Source organism: Papio anubis, chromosome 4 (genome assembly GCF_008728515.1).
Source record: "Papio anubis isolate 15944 chromosome 4, Panubis1.0, whole genome shotgun sequence".
Lineage (NCBI taxonomy): Eukaryota > Metazoa > Chordata > Mammalia > Primates > Cercopithecidae > Papio > Papio anubis.
This window is the reverse complement of record NC_044979.1, coordinates 143,076,806-143,090,316: the sequence shown is the minus strand read 5'-3', so window position 1 is coordinate 143,090,316 and position 13,511 is coordinate 143,076,806. Positions and strand designations below refer to the sequence as shown.

At 51.4% G+C, this 13,511-nt stretch overlaps 1 protein-coding gene across 5 annotated transcripts in view; it reads right to left on the bottom strand.

The window, feature by feature from the left end:
- Positions 1-674: 674 nt before the first annotated feature.
- Positions 675-13,511, bottom strand: part of RNF216 (ring finger protein 216) — a 161,449-nt gene continuing 148,612 nt past the window's right edge. For 4 of the 5 annotated variants that reach the window (XM_009202556.3, XM_003895685.4, XM_021935627.1 and 1 more), the window contains 2 exons: positions 2,413-2,482; positions 675-1,467 (listed from right to left, as the gene is read on the bottom strand). In XM_009202556.3, coding sequence (XP_009200820.1) covers positions 1,148-1,467; positions 2,413-2,482 — 390 coding nt within the window. In that variant the 3' untranslated portion in view covers positions 675-1,147. The remainder of the gene's footprint in view (positions 1,468-2,412; positions 2,483-13,511) is intronic. The other variant, XM_031664921.1, reaches the window with a different exon arrangement.

Sequence of the window (13,511 nt, the reverse complement as noted above, 5' to 3'; positions counted from 1 at the left end):
TGTCTCCCTCAGGAGGCCCACTCCTCCCCCAAAAAGCCAGAGAGGAAAAGCTGCTTATCACCCAGGGTAGCAGAAATGTCTCCCTTAGCAGTTGGGCTGCCTGGCAGGGCCACCAGGCCTCTATCTTAGCTACCTCAAGAGGCTCTTTCGATGGGCTAGCTTCAGAACCATCCAGTGCGCTGCAGCGGCCTGGCCTGGGAAAGGATTTCTCAGTCTGACTTTCCAGAGACTGAGGGTGAGACAGACCGCAACAGAGCAAAACCCCTGCCGCGAGAAGGGTCTGCTGCTGCCTCATCTGAGTAGGTCTAAGAGCGGAGAGAACAGGTGCCCTCAACACTCACTGCAGTGGTGCACGGGTTCTAGATGGGGGGACAGCATCTTGGCCCTCACGGTGGTGGCAGTGCCTCTGTGGGCCATGGTCCCGGCCCCCCACCCTGAGCAATGCTTCCCAGACCTGCAGGTGCAGCCCCTTCTGCCCAACTGTGGGCCCCTCCAGGGAAATGCTCTCGGCAGCCTTGCTCCCCAGGGGTCCACTCCGAGGAGGCCCAGGTGTGAGTAGCAAGGGCCTGGCCTACGACCTATGCCATGGACAAGGCAGAAGGGCTGCCACTGGTGGCCTGGGGGGATGGGAGGGGAGGAGCAGTTCACATCGAAGCTCTCTCTGAACTCCACCATTTGGGACTTCATTTTTATTATGGATCTGTCTGTGCTATGTAAGGAAGGCTCATGTGGTTTTAATTCTGAGAGGTTTTTCCCTGGTGTTTGCTAGGAGTAAAAATGAATGTGGGCAAAATATTTCCTCTTGGTCTCTTTCTGTAGGGACTGGAGTGACACAGCAGCCAGGGCCACCATGCTGCCTGCTAGGATGGCAGAACTCTTCAGGAAGGGCTTCAAGGCCCTTTTAACTCTGCCCAGTGGGAGCCAGACCAATCCCATGCAGGCCCCCAGAGGGCCACCAGCTGTGACCACTCTTCTGGGAGCAGTGGCCCTTCTGGGAAAGGGGTGGGAAGAAAACCAGCCTACCCTTCAACCTGATCTAAGATGCAATGGCATAGCCACCAGCCTTGGGGGAGGGGTGGGGGAGGGTTCTCTATACACACTCCCACCCCAAACGGGCTCTGTGCTGCTCAATGGGGGTTCGGGGCCATCAGAAGCGATGCCGCGGCTGGGGGCCAAAGTGCATGGGCAGGTTGTGCTCTAGGGGCATGTGGACGGGACCGAAGTCATAGTTGACCCGCACGTTGGGCAGAGGGGGCACGTATGGGGCTGGGATAGGCCCCATGTTGAGAGGGAAGTTGTTGAACACAGGTCGCACAGGAGGCAGGGGGAAGGGTGGGTGCACAAAGGCGTAGGGCGGCATCTGTGGCTGTGGCAGGTTCTGTGGAACGGGCCTCGGGAGGGCCTCCACCCTCTGCACCTTCTCCACAGGCTTCTCCAGCGGGGGTCCAATGCGTTTGAAGGTGTTCTCTGAAAGGAATATGGGGATTAGTGGAGAAAAACATTAAACCAACCTCAATGGAATCTAGCCTGGGACCAGGGCAGCAACCTCTGGACACAGGAGTGGCTCCACACGTTGATCAAAGCACAAAACGTGGACACCCCTCAAATACCACTACAAGAAACCAAGGACAAATCTGCACTTCCCCTGGTGTCTTGCTCTACAGTGGCACCTTGGAAGGTGGCATGTCCATCCACCCAGGTCAGCAAAGCATCCTTCAGAGCCAGGGCCTTGATGGGCCACCTCAGTGACTCAAGTTACATTTTCATTTTTTTTCTTTTTTTTCTAAATAGATGGGGTTTTGCCATGTTGCCCAGGCTGGTCTCAAACTCCTGGGCTCAAGTGATCCACCTGCCTCACCCTCCTGGAGTGCTGGGATTGCAGTTGTGGGCCACTGCACTTAGCCCCCCCTTTTTTTTTTTTTAAAGGAAATATAGATGGGGTCTTGCTATTTTGCCCAGGCTAGCCCCAAACACCTAGGCTCAAGTGATCCTCCCATCTCTGCCTCCTGAGGAGCTGGGATCGCAGACGTGTGCCAACACGTCTGGCTTCACTGCTTTTTAGCCTCGGAAGCGTCAGCTGGGCCTACTTTTTCTTTAGCCAGGTGTGGCTTGTTTGATTCCAGAGAGCAAACCCATCCCTTGGGACTTCCTCACCATCAAGGAGATGCCAAAACTATACTGAAGGCTTTGAGGGCCTTTCCATAGGCCTGAGATGTGGCTGCGCGGGTGGAGTCAGGTCTATTGCCACCTGAGGGACAGCACCCCCTCCTCTCCCATGCTGGGTTGAGTGCCAGGACACCCAGGGAGGCCAGCAGGAGCCCACATGGTCTGTGGTCCTCTGCTCCCTCGGCAGTGCTGTGCCGCAGGGCGGGGCTGCTGCTCTGTCCTGGGGGCCTGGGGAGGGGCACTTGCCTCCATTCTTCCTTTTCTGTTCCTCTTCAGCCTCCTTCTGAATTTCCTCAATAAGCTTCTCATCATCTTCCTAAAATGCAAGCAATGACAAGGATGAGCCTGCAGCTTCATGCAGTGCTGAGACCCCATGTGACAGAGGGGAGGCTGCCTGTTCCTGGTGGCCATGGAACAAGCTCGAAGCCTGCTGCTGGCCACTAAAGCCTGGGCTGCACACCGTTCCTTCCCATTTCTCTGAGCGCCTCTTTCCTTCATCAGCCTGATGGCGTTCCACGAGGAGGCCATCCACAAGGCTGGGCAGAGGGGTCTGAGCACAGCAGGCAGCTGCCTGGTGAGGTGGGGGAGGGTGGAGGGCCTCCATGCACTGAACAACTGCGTGCAAGTGGTGGATATGAGAAGGGTTTGGAGATGGCTGGGTCTGAGTGGGCAGAGCCTGAGAAGTTTCAGATCCCAAGTCCACAAGCGCTGGGCATGGCAGTCTGTCTGCAGAGCCTGGAGAAGTCTTGCAGATGTCCTCAATTGAGATGGACAAATATCCAGTCTGGCCCTGCCTAGCCCCAAGGCTGGCCTGGGTTCCTGGGCCAGGCCTCGGGGAGGATGGTCCCCCTCTGATCTTCCTGTCTCTTCTCCCAAATCCCATGCTTGGTAGGCCCGAAATGACAAACACAATTCACACTTGGGTTATACAAGACAGGAACCGAGAGGCACTGTGAGTGCAGGCAGACATGGGAGCTGTGCTGGGAAACTGAGGGGCCACCCTGGGCAAGCCCCAGAGGTTAGGTTTTTGCCATATGCAGCTCCCACACCTCCACCTGCCAGCAGACACCGTGGTGGGAGGACCGGTCTGTTGCCCCAGGACAGACCACCCGTGATGCCTGCTTCATGAGTGCTGCTGACCTTAACCCCTCTCCTCAGTGACCCACAAAGCAGCCTTTCAGTTTGTGGGACTGAAAAAAGACTAAGTGGATTGAAAAAACCCACCAAGTGGGTGCCCATCTTTCCTGGCTGGCTGCAGGGCCAAGGGTCTAAGGTGTGGCCCTGAGAGGGCTGAGGCTCACAAGAAGCAGAGTGGGAACACCGTGGCAAACCCCAAACACACCAACTGCCGACTCAGCACGCAGGAAACAGAGGGCTGACTATAGAAGGGGCTCTGTTCCCTGGGGTCCTCCAGGAGTTGACAGCAGCCGAGCTGGGCAGAAGGAGGGAGAAGGAAGGAGAGGGATGGTGGTCCCTGATATTGTGAAGGGATTAGCAAGTCCCCAAAACGCAAGCAGTCTAATGAAAGCACATTTATTTTCCTAGACACGGCTTCAGAGCCTAACCATATGGCCAATTTCTTTGCTTTGGGATGAAATATTAATAATGACCACTCTGGATTTTTCATGCCGATCTGATGACACCCAGAGCAGCAACTGGAAGGAACACAATCCGTGGCCTGCAGGAAGATGGCAGTTCCATGAGGGCTAAGCAACGGACAGTTTGCAGGTTTACTTACTAGGTTATTAATGTCACAGCCGAGACAGAAATCAGTGATTTCCCCACACACAATTGTTTGTGGACCTCAAGGATTCTGAAGTTAGCAATTTCCTTCACTAAAGGTGCACTGAATGCCTACTCTGTGCTAGACACTGATCTAAGTTTATTGGTTAAACTTCAGATCAACAATGAAACAAAGGCAGATAGAATGAGTAAGTAATTAGATAACACATTCCCTTGGTTTGGTGGATGAAAGATTCTTAGAATAGAGTCCCCGGAGACTGGCTCTGTCTGCAATGTGGATGACACTATTCAATTCTCCTACATTCTCTAGGCCTCAGATGCCAAGTGATGGGTTGGACTAAAAGGTCTCACAAGCTTCTTTCCAACTCTGACACTTGGACATTAAGACACTCAAGTATGTTTTCAGCAGAAGCAGCCTCCTTGCTGCTGCCTGGCCAGGTGTTCTGAGCAAGGTGTGAAGAGAGGAGAGGTAACAAAAGTCAAGTTCCCATCATGCATATCAACAGTTGCAAAGTGTCCAAGCACACCATAGAATCGTCTAGAAGGAATCCTGAGGAAGCTGTCTCTCTCCGGGGTTAACATGTAAGAATTCTCTATCAAAACCCCAAGACGAGGTCATCTAGCCTCTTTGTGAACACTTCACAAGGGGGAACTTACTACCCTCAACTTATACTAAGCGAGTCAACATGAAGGGCTTCCGTAACTCAAGAGGGTTGGGTGGGCAGTTTGAAGGCCTCCATGTGAATATCAAGATAGATTCTATCAACTCTCTAGACTGGGAGCTGGCAAGCCTCTTCATTTTGGAGCCAGCGGCAGGCCTAGGAAAAAAGATTAAAAAAAAAAAAAAGAAACAAAAAAACCCCAACAAATTAAGGGAAGTGATCCAGAAAACTGGTGGGATCACTTGAGCCCAGGAATTTGAGACTAGCCCGGGCAATAAAGTGAGATCCCATCTCTACAAAAAATACAAAAATTAGCCAGGCATGGTGGTGCGAGCCTGTAGTCCCAGCTACTCGGGAGTGATCGTGCCACTGCACTCCACACTCCACCCTGGGTGACAGAGTGAAACCCATGTCAAAAAAAAAGAAAGAAAGAAAAAAGAAAGAAAATTGCGCAGCAGGAGCGCCGTGGGCTTACACCTCTTAGCTAAGTGAGGTCGGCAGGTTCCTGAGTATCCCTGCGTCTAGGCAGCTCATCTGTAAATGGGCTGCTTTGTCAAGGACTGAATGAGCTCAAGTATGTAAAGGATGTAGCCCAAAGTAAACGGTCATGATTAGGACACAGGAAAACTGAAAAATGACAGGTAGAGAGTTTTAAAAGTTGAGAAGTTTCATAAAGAAGTGGTGCACACTGGGAGACATCCACACTGTTTCTTTCAGGGGTCCTGACTCTGGTCCGTTATTAATCACAACCAACAGGACTGCACAACCACCACTCCGCCTCACCCCAACCTCTGCTGCATCTCCTCGATGCAGTTACACCATCAGTCCCCCAGGGACACTTACGGCCTTCCATGGCACAAGGAGGTACCTTAGGAATCATCCATTCCAACCTCTGTAGCACAGAAACTGAGGTCCCTGAGAAAGTACCTTGTTCAGTGTTATGGCTAGTTGGCGGTGAACTGGGACAAATGCACACACCGGGCCACTCAATGGTCCTTCTGGAGGAAATCCACAGAAGAGATATCCTGAAGGTGTCCCTGCCCCATACAGGGCACCCACACCAGTCAGGACCGTGCTAGACGCTGCAGACACAGTGAGGAGTGTGGCAGCCCTGGCCCTCCTTTGTCAGGGCCTCACGTCTCTGCTATGAGCACCGTTCTAGCCAGCACCCCTCTCCGGAATTCCACGTGGATAGAAGTGGCAATTTCACAGCATTAAAGACTAGACACGGCGAGTGGTGGCTCAAGCCTATAATCAGCACTTTGGGAGGCGAGGCAGTGAGATCACAAAGATCAGAAGTCGAGACCATCCTGGCTAACCCGGTGAAACCCCGTCTCTACTAAAAAAATACAAAAACTAGCCGGGCGAGGTGGCGGGCGTCTAGTCCCAGCTACTTGGGAGGCTTTGGCCCGGAAGATAAGCAAGCCAGGAGGCAGAACTTGCAGTGAGCGAGATTGGTTAATGCCACTGCCTCCAGCCTGGGTGACAAAGACTCCGTCTCAAAAAAAAAAAAAAAAAAAAAAAAAAAAAAAAAATACTAGACACTTTCGGTGGCTCCCGCGCCTGTAATCCCAGCACTTTGGGAGGCTAAAGGCGAAGCCGGATCCTGAGAATCAGGAGATCGAGATCATCCTGGCTAACACAGTGAAACCCCATCTCACTAAAAATACAAAAAATCAGTGGAGTGGTGGCCTGAGACTATGAGATCCCAGCTACTTGGGAGGCTGTGTGGGAGAATCAGCGTGAACCTGGGAGGAGGCAGGGTTGCAGTGTGAGCGAGACCGCCCTGCCTCCAGCCTGGGTGACAGAGGGAGACTCATGTAAAAACAAAAAACAGGCGGTACCTTGATGGCTCAAGCCTGTAATCCCAGCACTTTGGGAGGCGAGATGGGGGATCGCGAGGTCAGGAGAATCAGAGACCATCTGGCGAACACCCGTGAAACCCCATCTCTACTAAAAATACAAAACTAGCGAGGAGGCGAGGTGCGTGAGGCGCCTGTAGTCCAGCTACTTTCGGGAGGCTGAGAGCAGAAGAATAAAGCGTGAACCAGGGAGGCCGGAGCTTACAGTGAGAGCTGAGATCAAACCCTGCACTCCATCAGGCGACAGGCGGACTCAGATCTCAAAAAAAAAAAAAACACAAACAAACAAACAAACAAAAAAACCCAAAACTAACCACTAACCCTCTTTTTTTCCTCAGACTCTCCCCTGATACAACAGGATGGACAAGAGAGGCTCTCTTTTGGGTAGAAGAGCTCTGGCCCCCTGTGGCACTGCTGAGGCTGAGAGCATGTAGGCCACTGCCTGATTTTTATCACTAAGCTTCCGTGATAAATCCCAGTGCTCCTGAATAAATCCTATTTCAGAACTCCCTCCTGAGGCACCTGCATAGGAGCACAAGCCCAGGTTTCTGATACAGACTGGCCGGGTCTGGAGGCCAGTGCAGATAGAATCTTCCCAGCCTGCCATTCAGAATTCTTCTTGGAGAGGAAGAGGGAGCCTTAAGAGTCCCAAGGAAATGAACGCTGCATCCTCACCCTCCGAAGACAGCCACCCCGGAGCTTTTCTTCTGATCCCTCCCTCTATTCTGATCACTCTCCTGATTGACAAGTGGAATCAAGACCCTTTGTCCTTGAGTCCCGTCTTGGGAGTCAAGCCCTTAAGAGTCTAAAGACAGTCTGGGGTTTGTATTTCACCCAAAATGGTGGCACTCAGCTACGATGATCTGCAATTTTACCATAAATCATGAGCCAACTGTCAGTTATACCTAGATATGGCTTGTTTCAGATTTCAACCGTCTCCAATTGGCTAGAGCCACAGGACACTGTGCTTAGTAACTTTAATAAAACAAAGTTTTTTTCTTTTTTAAAAAGAAAAAAGTTACACTTTTAGCTAATATGTTAGACTCTAAGAGAAAGATTTCTTTCCTTTTTTTGAGACAGTGTCTTGCTCTACTGTCCAGGCTGGAGTGCAGTGGCACCATCATAGCTCAGTGCAACCTCCACCTCCTGGGCTCAAGAGATCTTCCTGCCTCAGCCTCTCAGTAGCTCAGCCTACAGGCGCCCACCACTACATCCGACTTTTTTTTTTTTTTTTTGAGACGCAGTCTCGCTCTGTCGCCCAGGCTGGAGTGCTGCGGTGCGATCTTGGCTCACTGCTACCTCTGCCTCCCGGGTTCACACCATTCGCCTGCCTCAGCCTCCTGAGTAGCTGGGACTACAGGCGCCCGCCACCATGCCGGCTAATTTTTTTTTGTATTTTTAGTAGAGATGGGGTTTCACTGTGTTAGCCAGGATGGTCTCGATTTCCTGACCTCGTGATCTGCCTGCCTCAGCCTCTCAAAGTGCTCGGATTACAGGCGTGAGCCAGCGTGCCCGGCCTAACTGGTTTTTTTTGGTAGAAATGGGGTTTCACCATGTTGCTCAGGCTAGTCTTAAACTCCTGGACTCAAGTGATGTACCCAACCTTGGTCTCCCCAAAATGCTGGGATTACAGGCATGAGCCACCACACCCAGCTGGAAGATTTCTTTCTTAATTTGGGGTGGAAGTTCCTTCCACAATCAGTTTCTCTGACGCATCTGAAATTCCTCAAGAGTGAAGACAGACCAGATGCAGTTGGCTCATGCCTGTAATCCCAGCACTTTGGGAGGTCGAGGTGGGGGTATCACTTGAGGCCAGGAGTTGAGAGACCAATGTAGCTAACACGGCAAAACTTCATCTCTACTAAAAATACAAAAAATTAACTAGGTGTGGTGGCACGTGCCTGTAATCCCAGCTACTCGCAGAGCTGAGGTAGAATTGCTTGAAACCGCAGGTGGAGGTTGCAGCGAGCAGAGATGGCGCCACCGCACTCCAGTGTGGGCGACAGAGCAAGACTCTGTCTCAAAAAAAAAAAAAAAAAAAAAAAAAAAAAGTGAAGACAATCCCAGGGCTTTGGGAGGCTGAGGCAGCAGCATCGCTTGAGGCCAGGATTTTCAGACCAGCAAGGGCAACAGAATGAGAACCCAGCTCTACAAAATTTAAAAAATTAGCCAGGTGTAGCATATGCTTATAATCCCAGCTATTTGGGGGGCTGAGGTGAGAGGATCACTTGAGCCCAAGAGATTGAGGCTGCAGTGAGCTATGACTGCACCATTTTACTCTAGCCTGGGCAACAGGGGAAGATCCTACCTCAGGAAAAAAAAAAGTGAAGACAACTGAATTGTAAACTTAAAAAATGGCAAGTTTTATCTTATGTTTCGCCACAATTAAAAAGAGGGAGGGGCCAGAAGCAGTGGCTCACGCCTGTCATTCCAGCACTTTGGGAGGCCGAGGCGGGTGGATCATGAGGTCAGGAGTTTGAGACCAGCCTGGCCAACATGGTAAAAACCTGTCTCTACCAAAAATACAAAAATTACCTAGGCGCAGTGGCACGCATCTGTAATCCCAATTATTTGGGAGGCTGAGGCAGGAGAAACACTTGAACCCGGGAGGCGGAGGCTGCAGTGACCCGAGATAGCCCCACTGCACTCCAGCCTGGGCGACAGAGCGAGACTCCATCTCAAAAAAAAAAAAAAAAAAAAAAGAGGGAGGGCAGGTTTAGGATTGATTTTGAGGTTAAACATGAGGCCTAGTCCCTCATCAGATACTTCTTGGGCTTGGGCTAAGTGACAGATGGGATATTGAGTCCTTTCTGGAGTCAAGTCCCTCGGGAAACATTCCAGGCATTCGAGCATCACCAGCCTGTGAAGAGGACACTTGGAAAAAGGCCACGCTGCAAATCTAGGACACACTTAGGCTGCTGGGAGAGGGGAAAGACGATGATGAGGTGCCGGGGGCTGAGCTGGATCACAGTACAACTGTCCTGCCCTCTCTGGGGCTGAGTCACAAACAGGAAACCCTGGTGGTAGAGCTGCCTAGATGGCAGGATGAATTCATTTTAAAGCACTGCTGGTGGCCGGGCGCGGTGGCTCACGCCTGTAATCCCAGCACTTTGGGAGGCCGAGGCGGGCGGATCACGAGGTCAGGAGATCGAGACCATCTTGGTGAACACGGTGAAACACCGTCTCTACTAAATATACAAAAAAATTAGCCAGGCATAGTGGCGGGCACCTGTAGTCCCAGCTTCTCGGGAGGCTGAGGCAGGAGAATGGCGTCAACCCAGGAGGCAGAGCTTGCAGTGAGCCGAGATTGCACCACTGCACTCCAGCCCGGGCGACAGAGCGAGACTCCGTCTCAAAAAAAAAAAAAAAAAAAAAAAAAAAAAAAGAAGCACTGCTGGCTTCTTCAAGAGAGGCTGCTGGCATCACAGGAAGAACTACAACTCTGGGGCTCAAAATCTGGCTTGAGTGTATATGCAGCTCTATCCCCACTACCTAACCTGGAACCCACTCCTTTCCAAAACAGGTTAGGGTGAGAAGCAAATCATTTCTTACTTTTTTTTTTTTTTCTTGAGACAGGGTCTTGCTCAGCCCAGGCTGGAGTGTAGTGGCGTGATTATAGCTCACTGCAGCCTTGAACTCCTGGGCTCAAGTGATCTTCTCACCTCAGGCTCCTGAGTAGGTGGGACTACAAGTATGTATCATCATGCCCAGCTAATTTTAAATTTTTCTTATAGAGACGGTGGGGGAGGGGGAGTTCTGTGTTGCCCAGGCAGGTCTCAAACTCCTGGCCTCAAGCAATCCTTCCACCTCCGCCTCCCAAAGTGCAGGGATTATAGGTGTGAACCACGGCATCTGATCTGATCACTCTTATAAAGTGCCAAGCACAGTGACAACAACAGTAATTAACATGCACTGAGAGCTTACTATGCACCAGTCCCTGTCTACACACCTCACATGGACCTCAATTTCACCACAGCTCCCTGAGTCAGGTGCTACGAACTGATTGCCACATTGCAGATGAGGAAACCCTGGCACAGCCAGGTTGTGACGTTGTGACCCAGGCAGTCTAGTCTCAAAGCCTGAGCTGTTAACCACGTAAACCCCTGGGTTTCTGAATCGGAACTTCTGGCAAACCTGACTGGGGTCCTGAGAACACTGCTGTTAGGCTGGGTGCATGTGTCAGAGGCAACTGTTCTAAGGTGTGCTTTATTCCAGAAAGAGTACAGAAACATAAGAGGGTTCCTTCTGAGAAGGGCAGAATTCTAAAACCTCCTTTCTCCCCTTACAAGACATAATAGGGCAAAACAAAATAAAACACTTCTACTCAAGGAAACAAACAGTCAAAAAGCAGAGCAAGGGGCTATGTGTTTTGGAAATTTTTAGGGAACAATCCTCCTTTTCTCATGCTCAGCTTACCCAGAAGTGCATGTGCCATCCCCTGAAACAGCCCACTTGTCGGCCTCTGGTCCCTGGCACTTGGCCTTTGGGATAAAAGCCAGTAGATTCCTCTTGCCCAGAGCGGGAGTGGGGAGCTTGGGAAAGCCCATAAACCTCATTTCTTGAGCCAGAAATCTAAGCGGCACATGGGGGCCCAGCACTGAGGCAAGCAGCTGTAATGCCTCCCTGGGTCACCGGTCTCCAGTGGCCTCTGACCAGGTGCTGTTCTCAGCTCACTGGTTTTGGTCCATCTCAAAGGCGGAAACGAATGCTTCAAGATTTCCTTGCCTGACATGTTTTCTCCTGATGCTACCAAGTTACTTGAATCCCATGAGGGTCCCGTGAAATTTTCTGTCCTCTTCTTGTCACAAAAAACTCAGGGATTTGGTTCTCATCAACATAAAAAAAAATGCCATTATTTCCTTTCCTTATATATATTGATTAAAACAATCTTGGGAAACGCTGAACAAAACACCACAGCTAAAATCACCCAAAATTCCTCACCAGAGATCAATCCTGGGAACATTCTGATATCCTTCCCCTTGGCTGCTTTTATATCCACACCTCACTGTCAAGCCCACTGAGATTCCATTGTAGGTCATGCTCTGCCCCCATGAGGTCCTGCTGCCTTATACAGATTGCTTACTTCACACCCCCTCTCCACAGGAGGCTGGCAAAGATTTCACAAGAGGACCCCGAGGCTCAGAAGATGCAGAGAGTGGCTGGACCACCAATGTGGGCAGTGTGCTGAGGCCAGGGCAGGAGGTCTGGACTTGTAGGTTCCCAGGCCAGATGGCGGTTCCCAACTGTGTGTGACTCAGGCTGGGTTGGTGGGCTCGCCCTGGACAAGCGTCTATAGAGGTTCACCTGAACCTCTGAGTTCCTGTTCATGCCGTTTGCCCTGGCCACTGGGGGCAGCAGGGGCTGCTGGCTGTGTCTGTACTCGCTGCCACGGACCCCATGACTGACCATGGTACATTCCCCCGAGTGCTGCAGCCTCTCTACCTCATCCTTGGCTTCTGGCATAGGCCTTAAGAAGGACCCAGCTGGCCTGGATGAGTTCTCTCTCTGCCCTCCTTCTGGACCCTCCTAATCCCAGTGAAAACTTTCAAACGAATCCTCAGCACAGCTCCTTTCTGATGAGCAAGGCCAGGCTGAGGCGAGAGGGAGTGGATGGTGATCAGCGACCAAGCTGTCCCTGGATCAGCAGGGCCTCAAAAGAATAAGCGTAATGATGCGTCAGGCCAGGGTAGAAGTGAGCCCTCTAACCACCTGAGGTCAAGAGTTCGAGACCAGCTTGGCCAACATGGCGAAACCCCATCTCTACTAAAAATACAAAAATTAGCCAGGCGTGGTGGTGGGCGCCTGTAGTTCCAGCTACTTGTGAGGCTGAGGCAGCAGAATCACTTGAACCCGGGAGGCACAGGTTGCAGTGAGCCAAGATCACACCACCGCATTCCAGCCTGGGTGACATGAGCAAAACTTAGTCTCAAAAAAAACACCCCAGCACCCCATCGCTGCCCATGGCTACTCCAGAAGGTATACCTATGGACCACAGGAGAATCCAGTAAGTACCATGAGGAAGCACATGAATGGCACCATAGTGGGCAGCACACCCCAAATGCAGTGTCGAGGACAAACGTCAAAGCAGAGAGTGAAATGGAGTCTCACCTACCCAGCAGAACTGGAAGAGCATTTTTTTTTTTTTTTGAGACACAGTCTTGCTCTATCCCCGAGACTGGAGTGCAGTGGCGCTATCTCTGCTCACTGCAACCTCTTCCTCCCAGGTTCAAGCGATTCTCCTGCCTCAGCCTCCCAAGTAGCTGGGAGTATAGGTGCCCGCCCCACGCCTGGCTAATTTTTGTAGTTTTTTATTTTTATTTTTGAGATGGAGTCTCGCTCTGTCGTCCAGGCTGGAGTGCAGTGGCCGGATCTCGGCTCACTGCAAGCCCCGCCTCCCGGGTTCACGCCATTCTCCTGCCTCAGCCTCCCGAGTAGCTGGGAGTACAGGCGCCCGCCATCTCGCCCGGCTAATTTTTTTTGTATTTTAGTAGAGACGGGGTTTCACCGTGTTAGCCAGGATAGTCTCTATCTCCTGAACTCGTGATCCGCCCGTCTCGGCCTCCCAAAGTGCTGGGATTACAGGCTTGAGCCACCGCGCCCGGCCAGTTTTTTTTTTTTTGTATTTTTTAGTAGAGATGGGGTTTCACCGTTCTAGCCAGGATGGTCTCGATCTCCTGACCTCATGATCCGCCCGTCTCGGCCTCCCAAAGTGCTGGGATTACAGGCTTGAGCCACCGCGCCCGGCATTTTTGTAGTTTTAGTAGAAGGGGTTTCACCATATTGGCCTCCATCCGCCTCGGCCTCCCAAAGTGCTGGGTTTACAGGCATGAGCCACCAGGCCCGGCTGGAAGAGCACTTAAAAAAAAGAAATAAGGCCAGGCGTGGTGGCTCATGCCTGTAATCCCAGCAATTTGGGAGGCCTAAGCAGGTGGACCATTTGAGGTCAGGAGTGTAAGATCAGTCTGATCAACATGGTGAAACCCTGTCTCCACCAAAATACGAAAATTAGCGGGGCGCGGGGGGGCCAGAGTGAGACCCCCCTATAAAAAAAAAAAAAAAAAAAGAAAAGAAAAAAGAA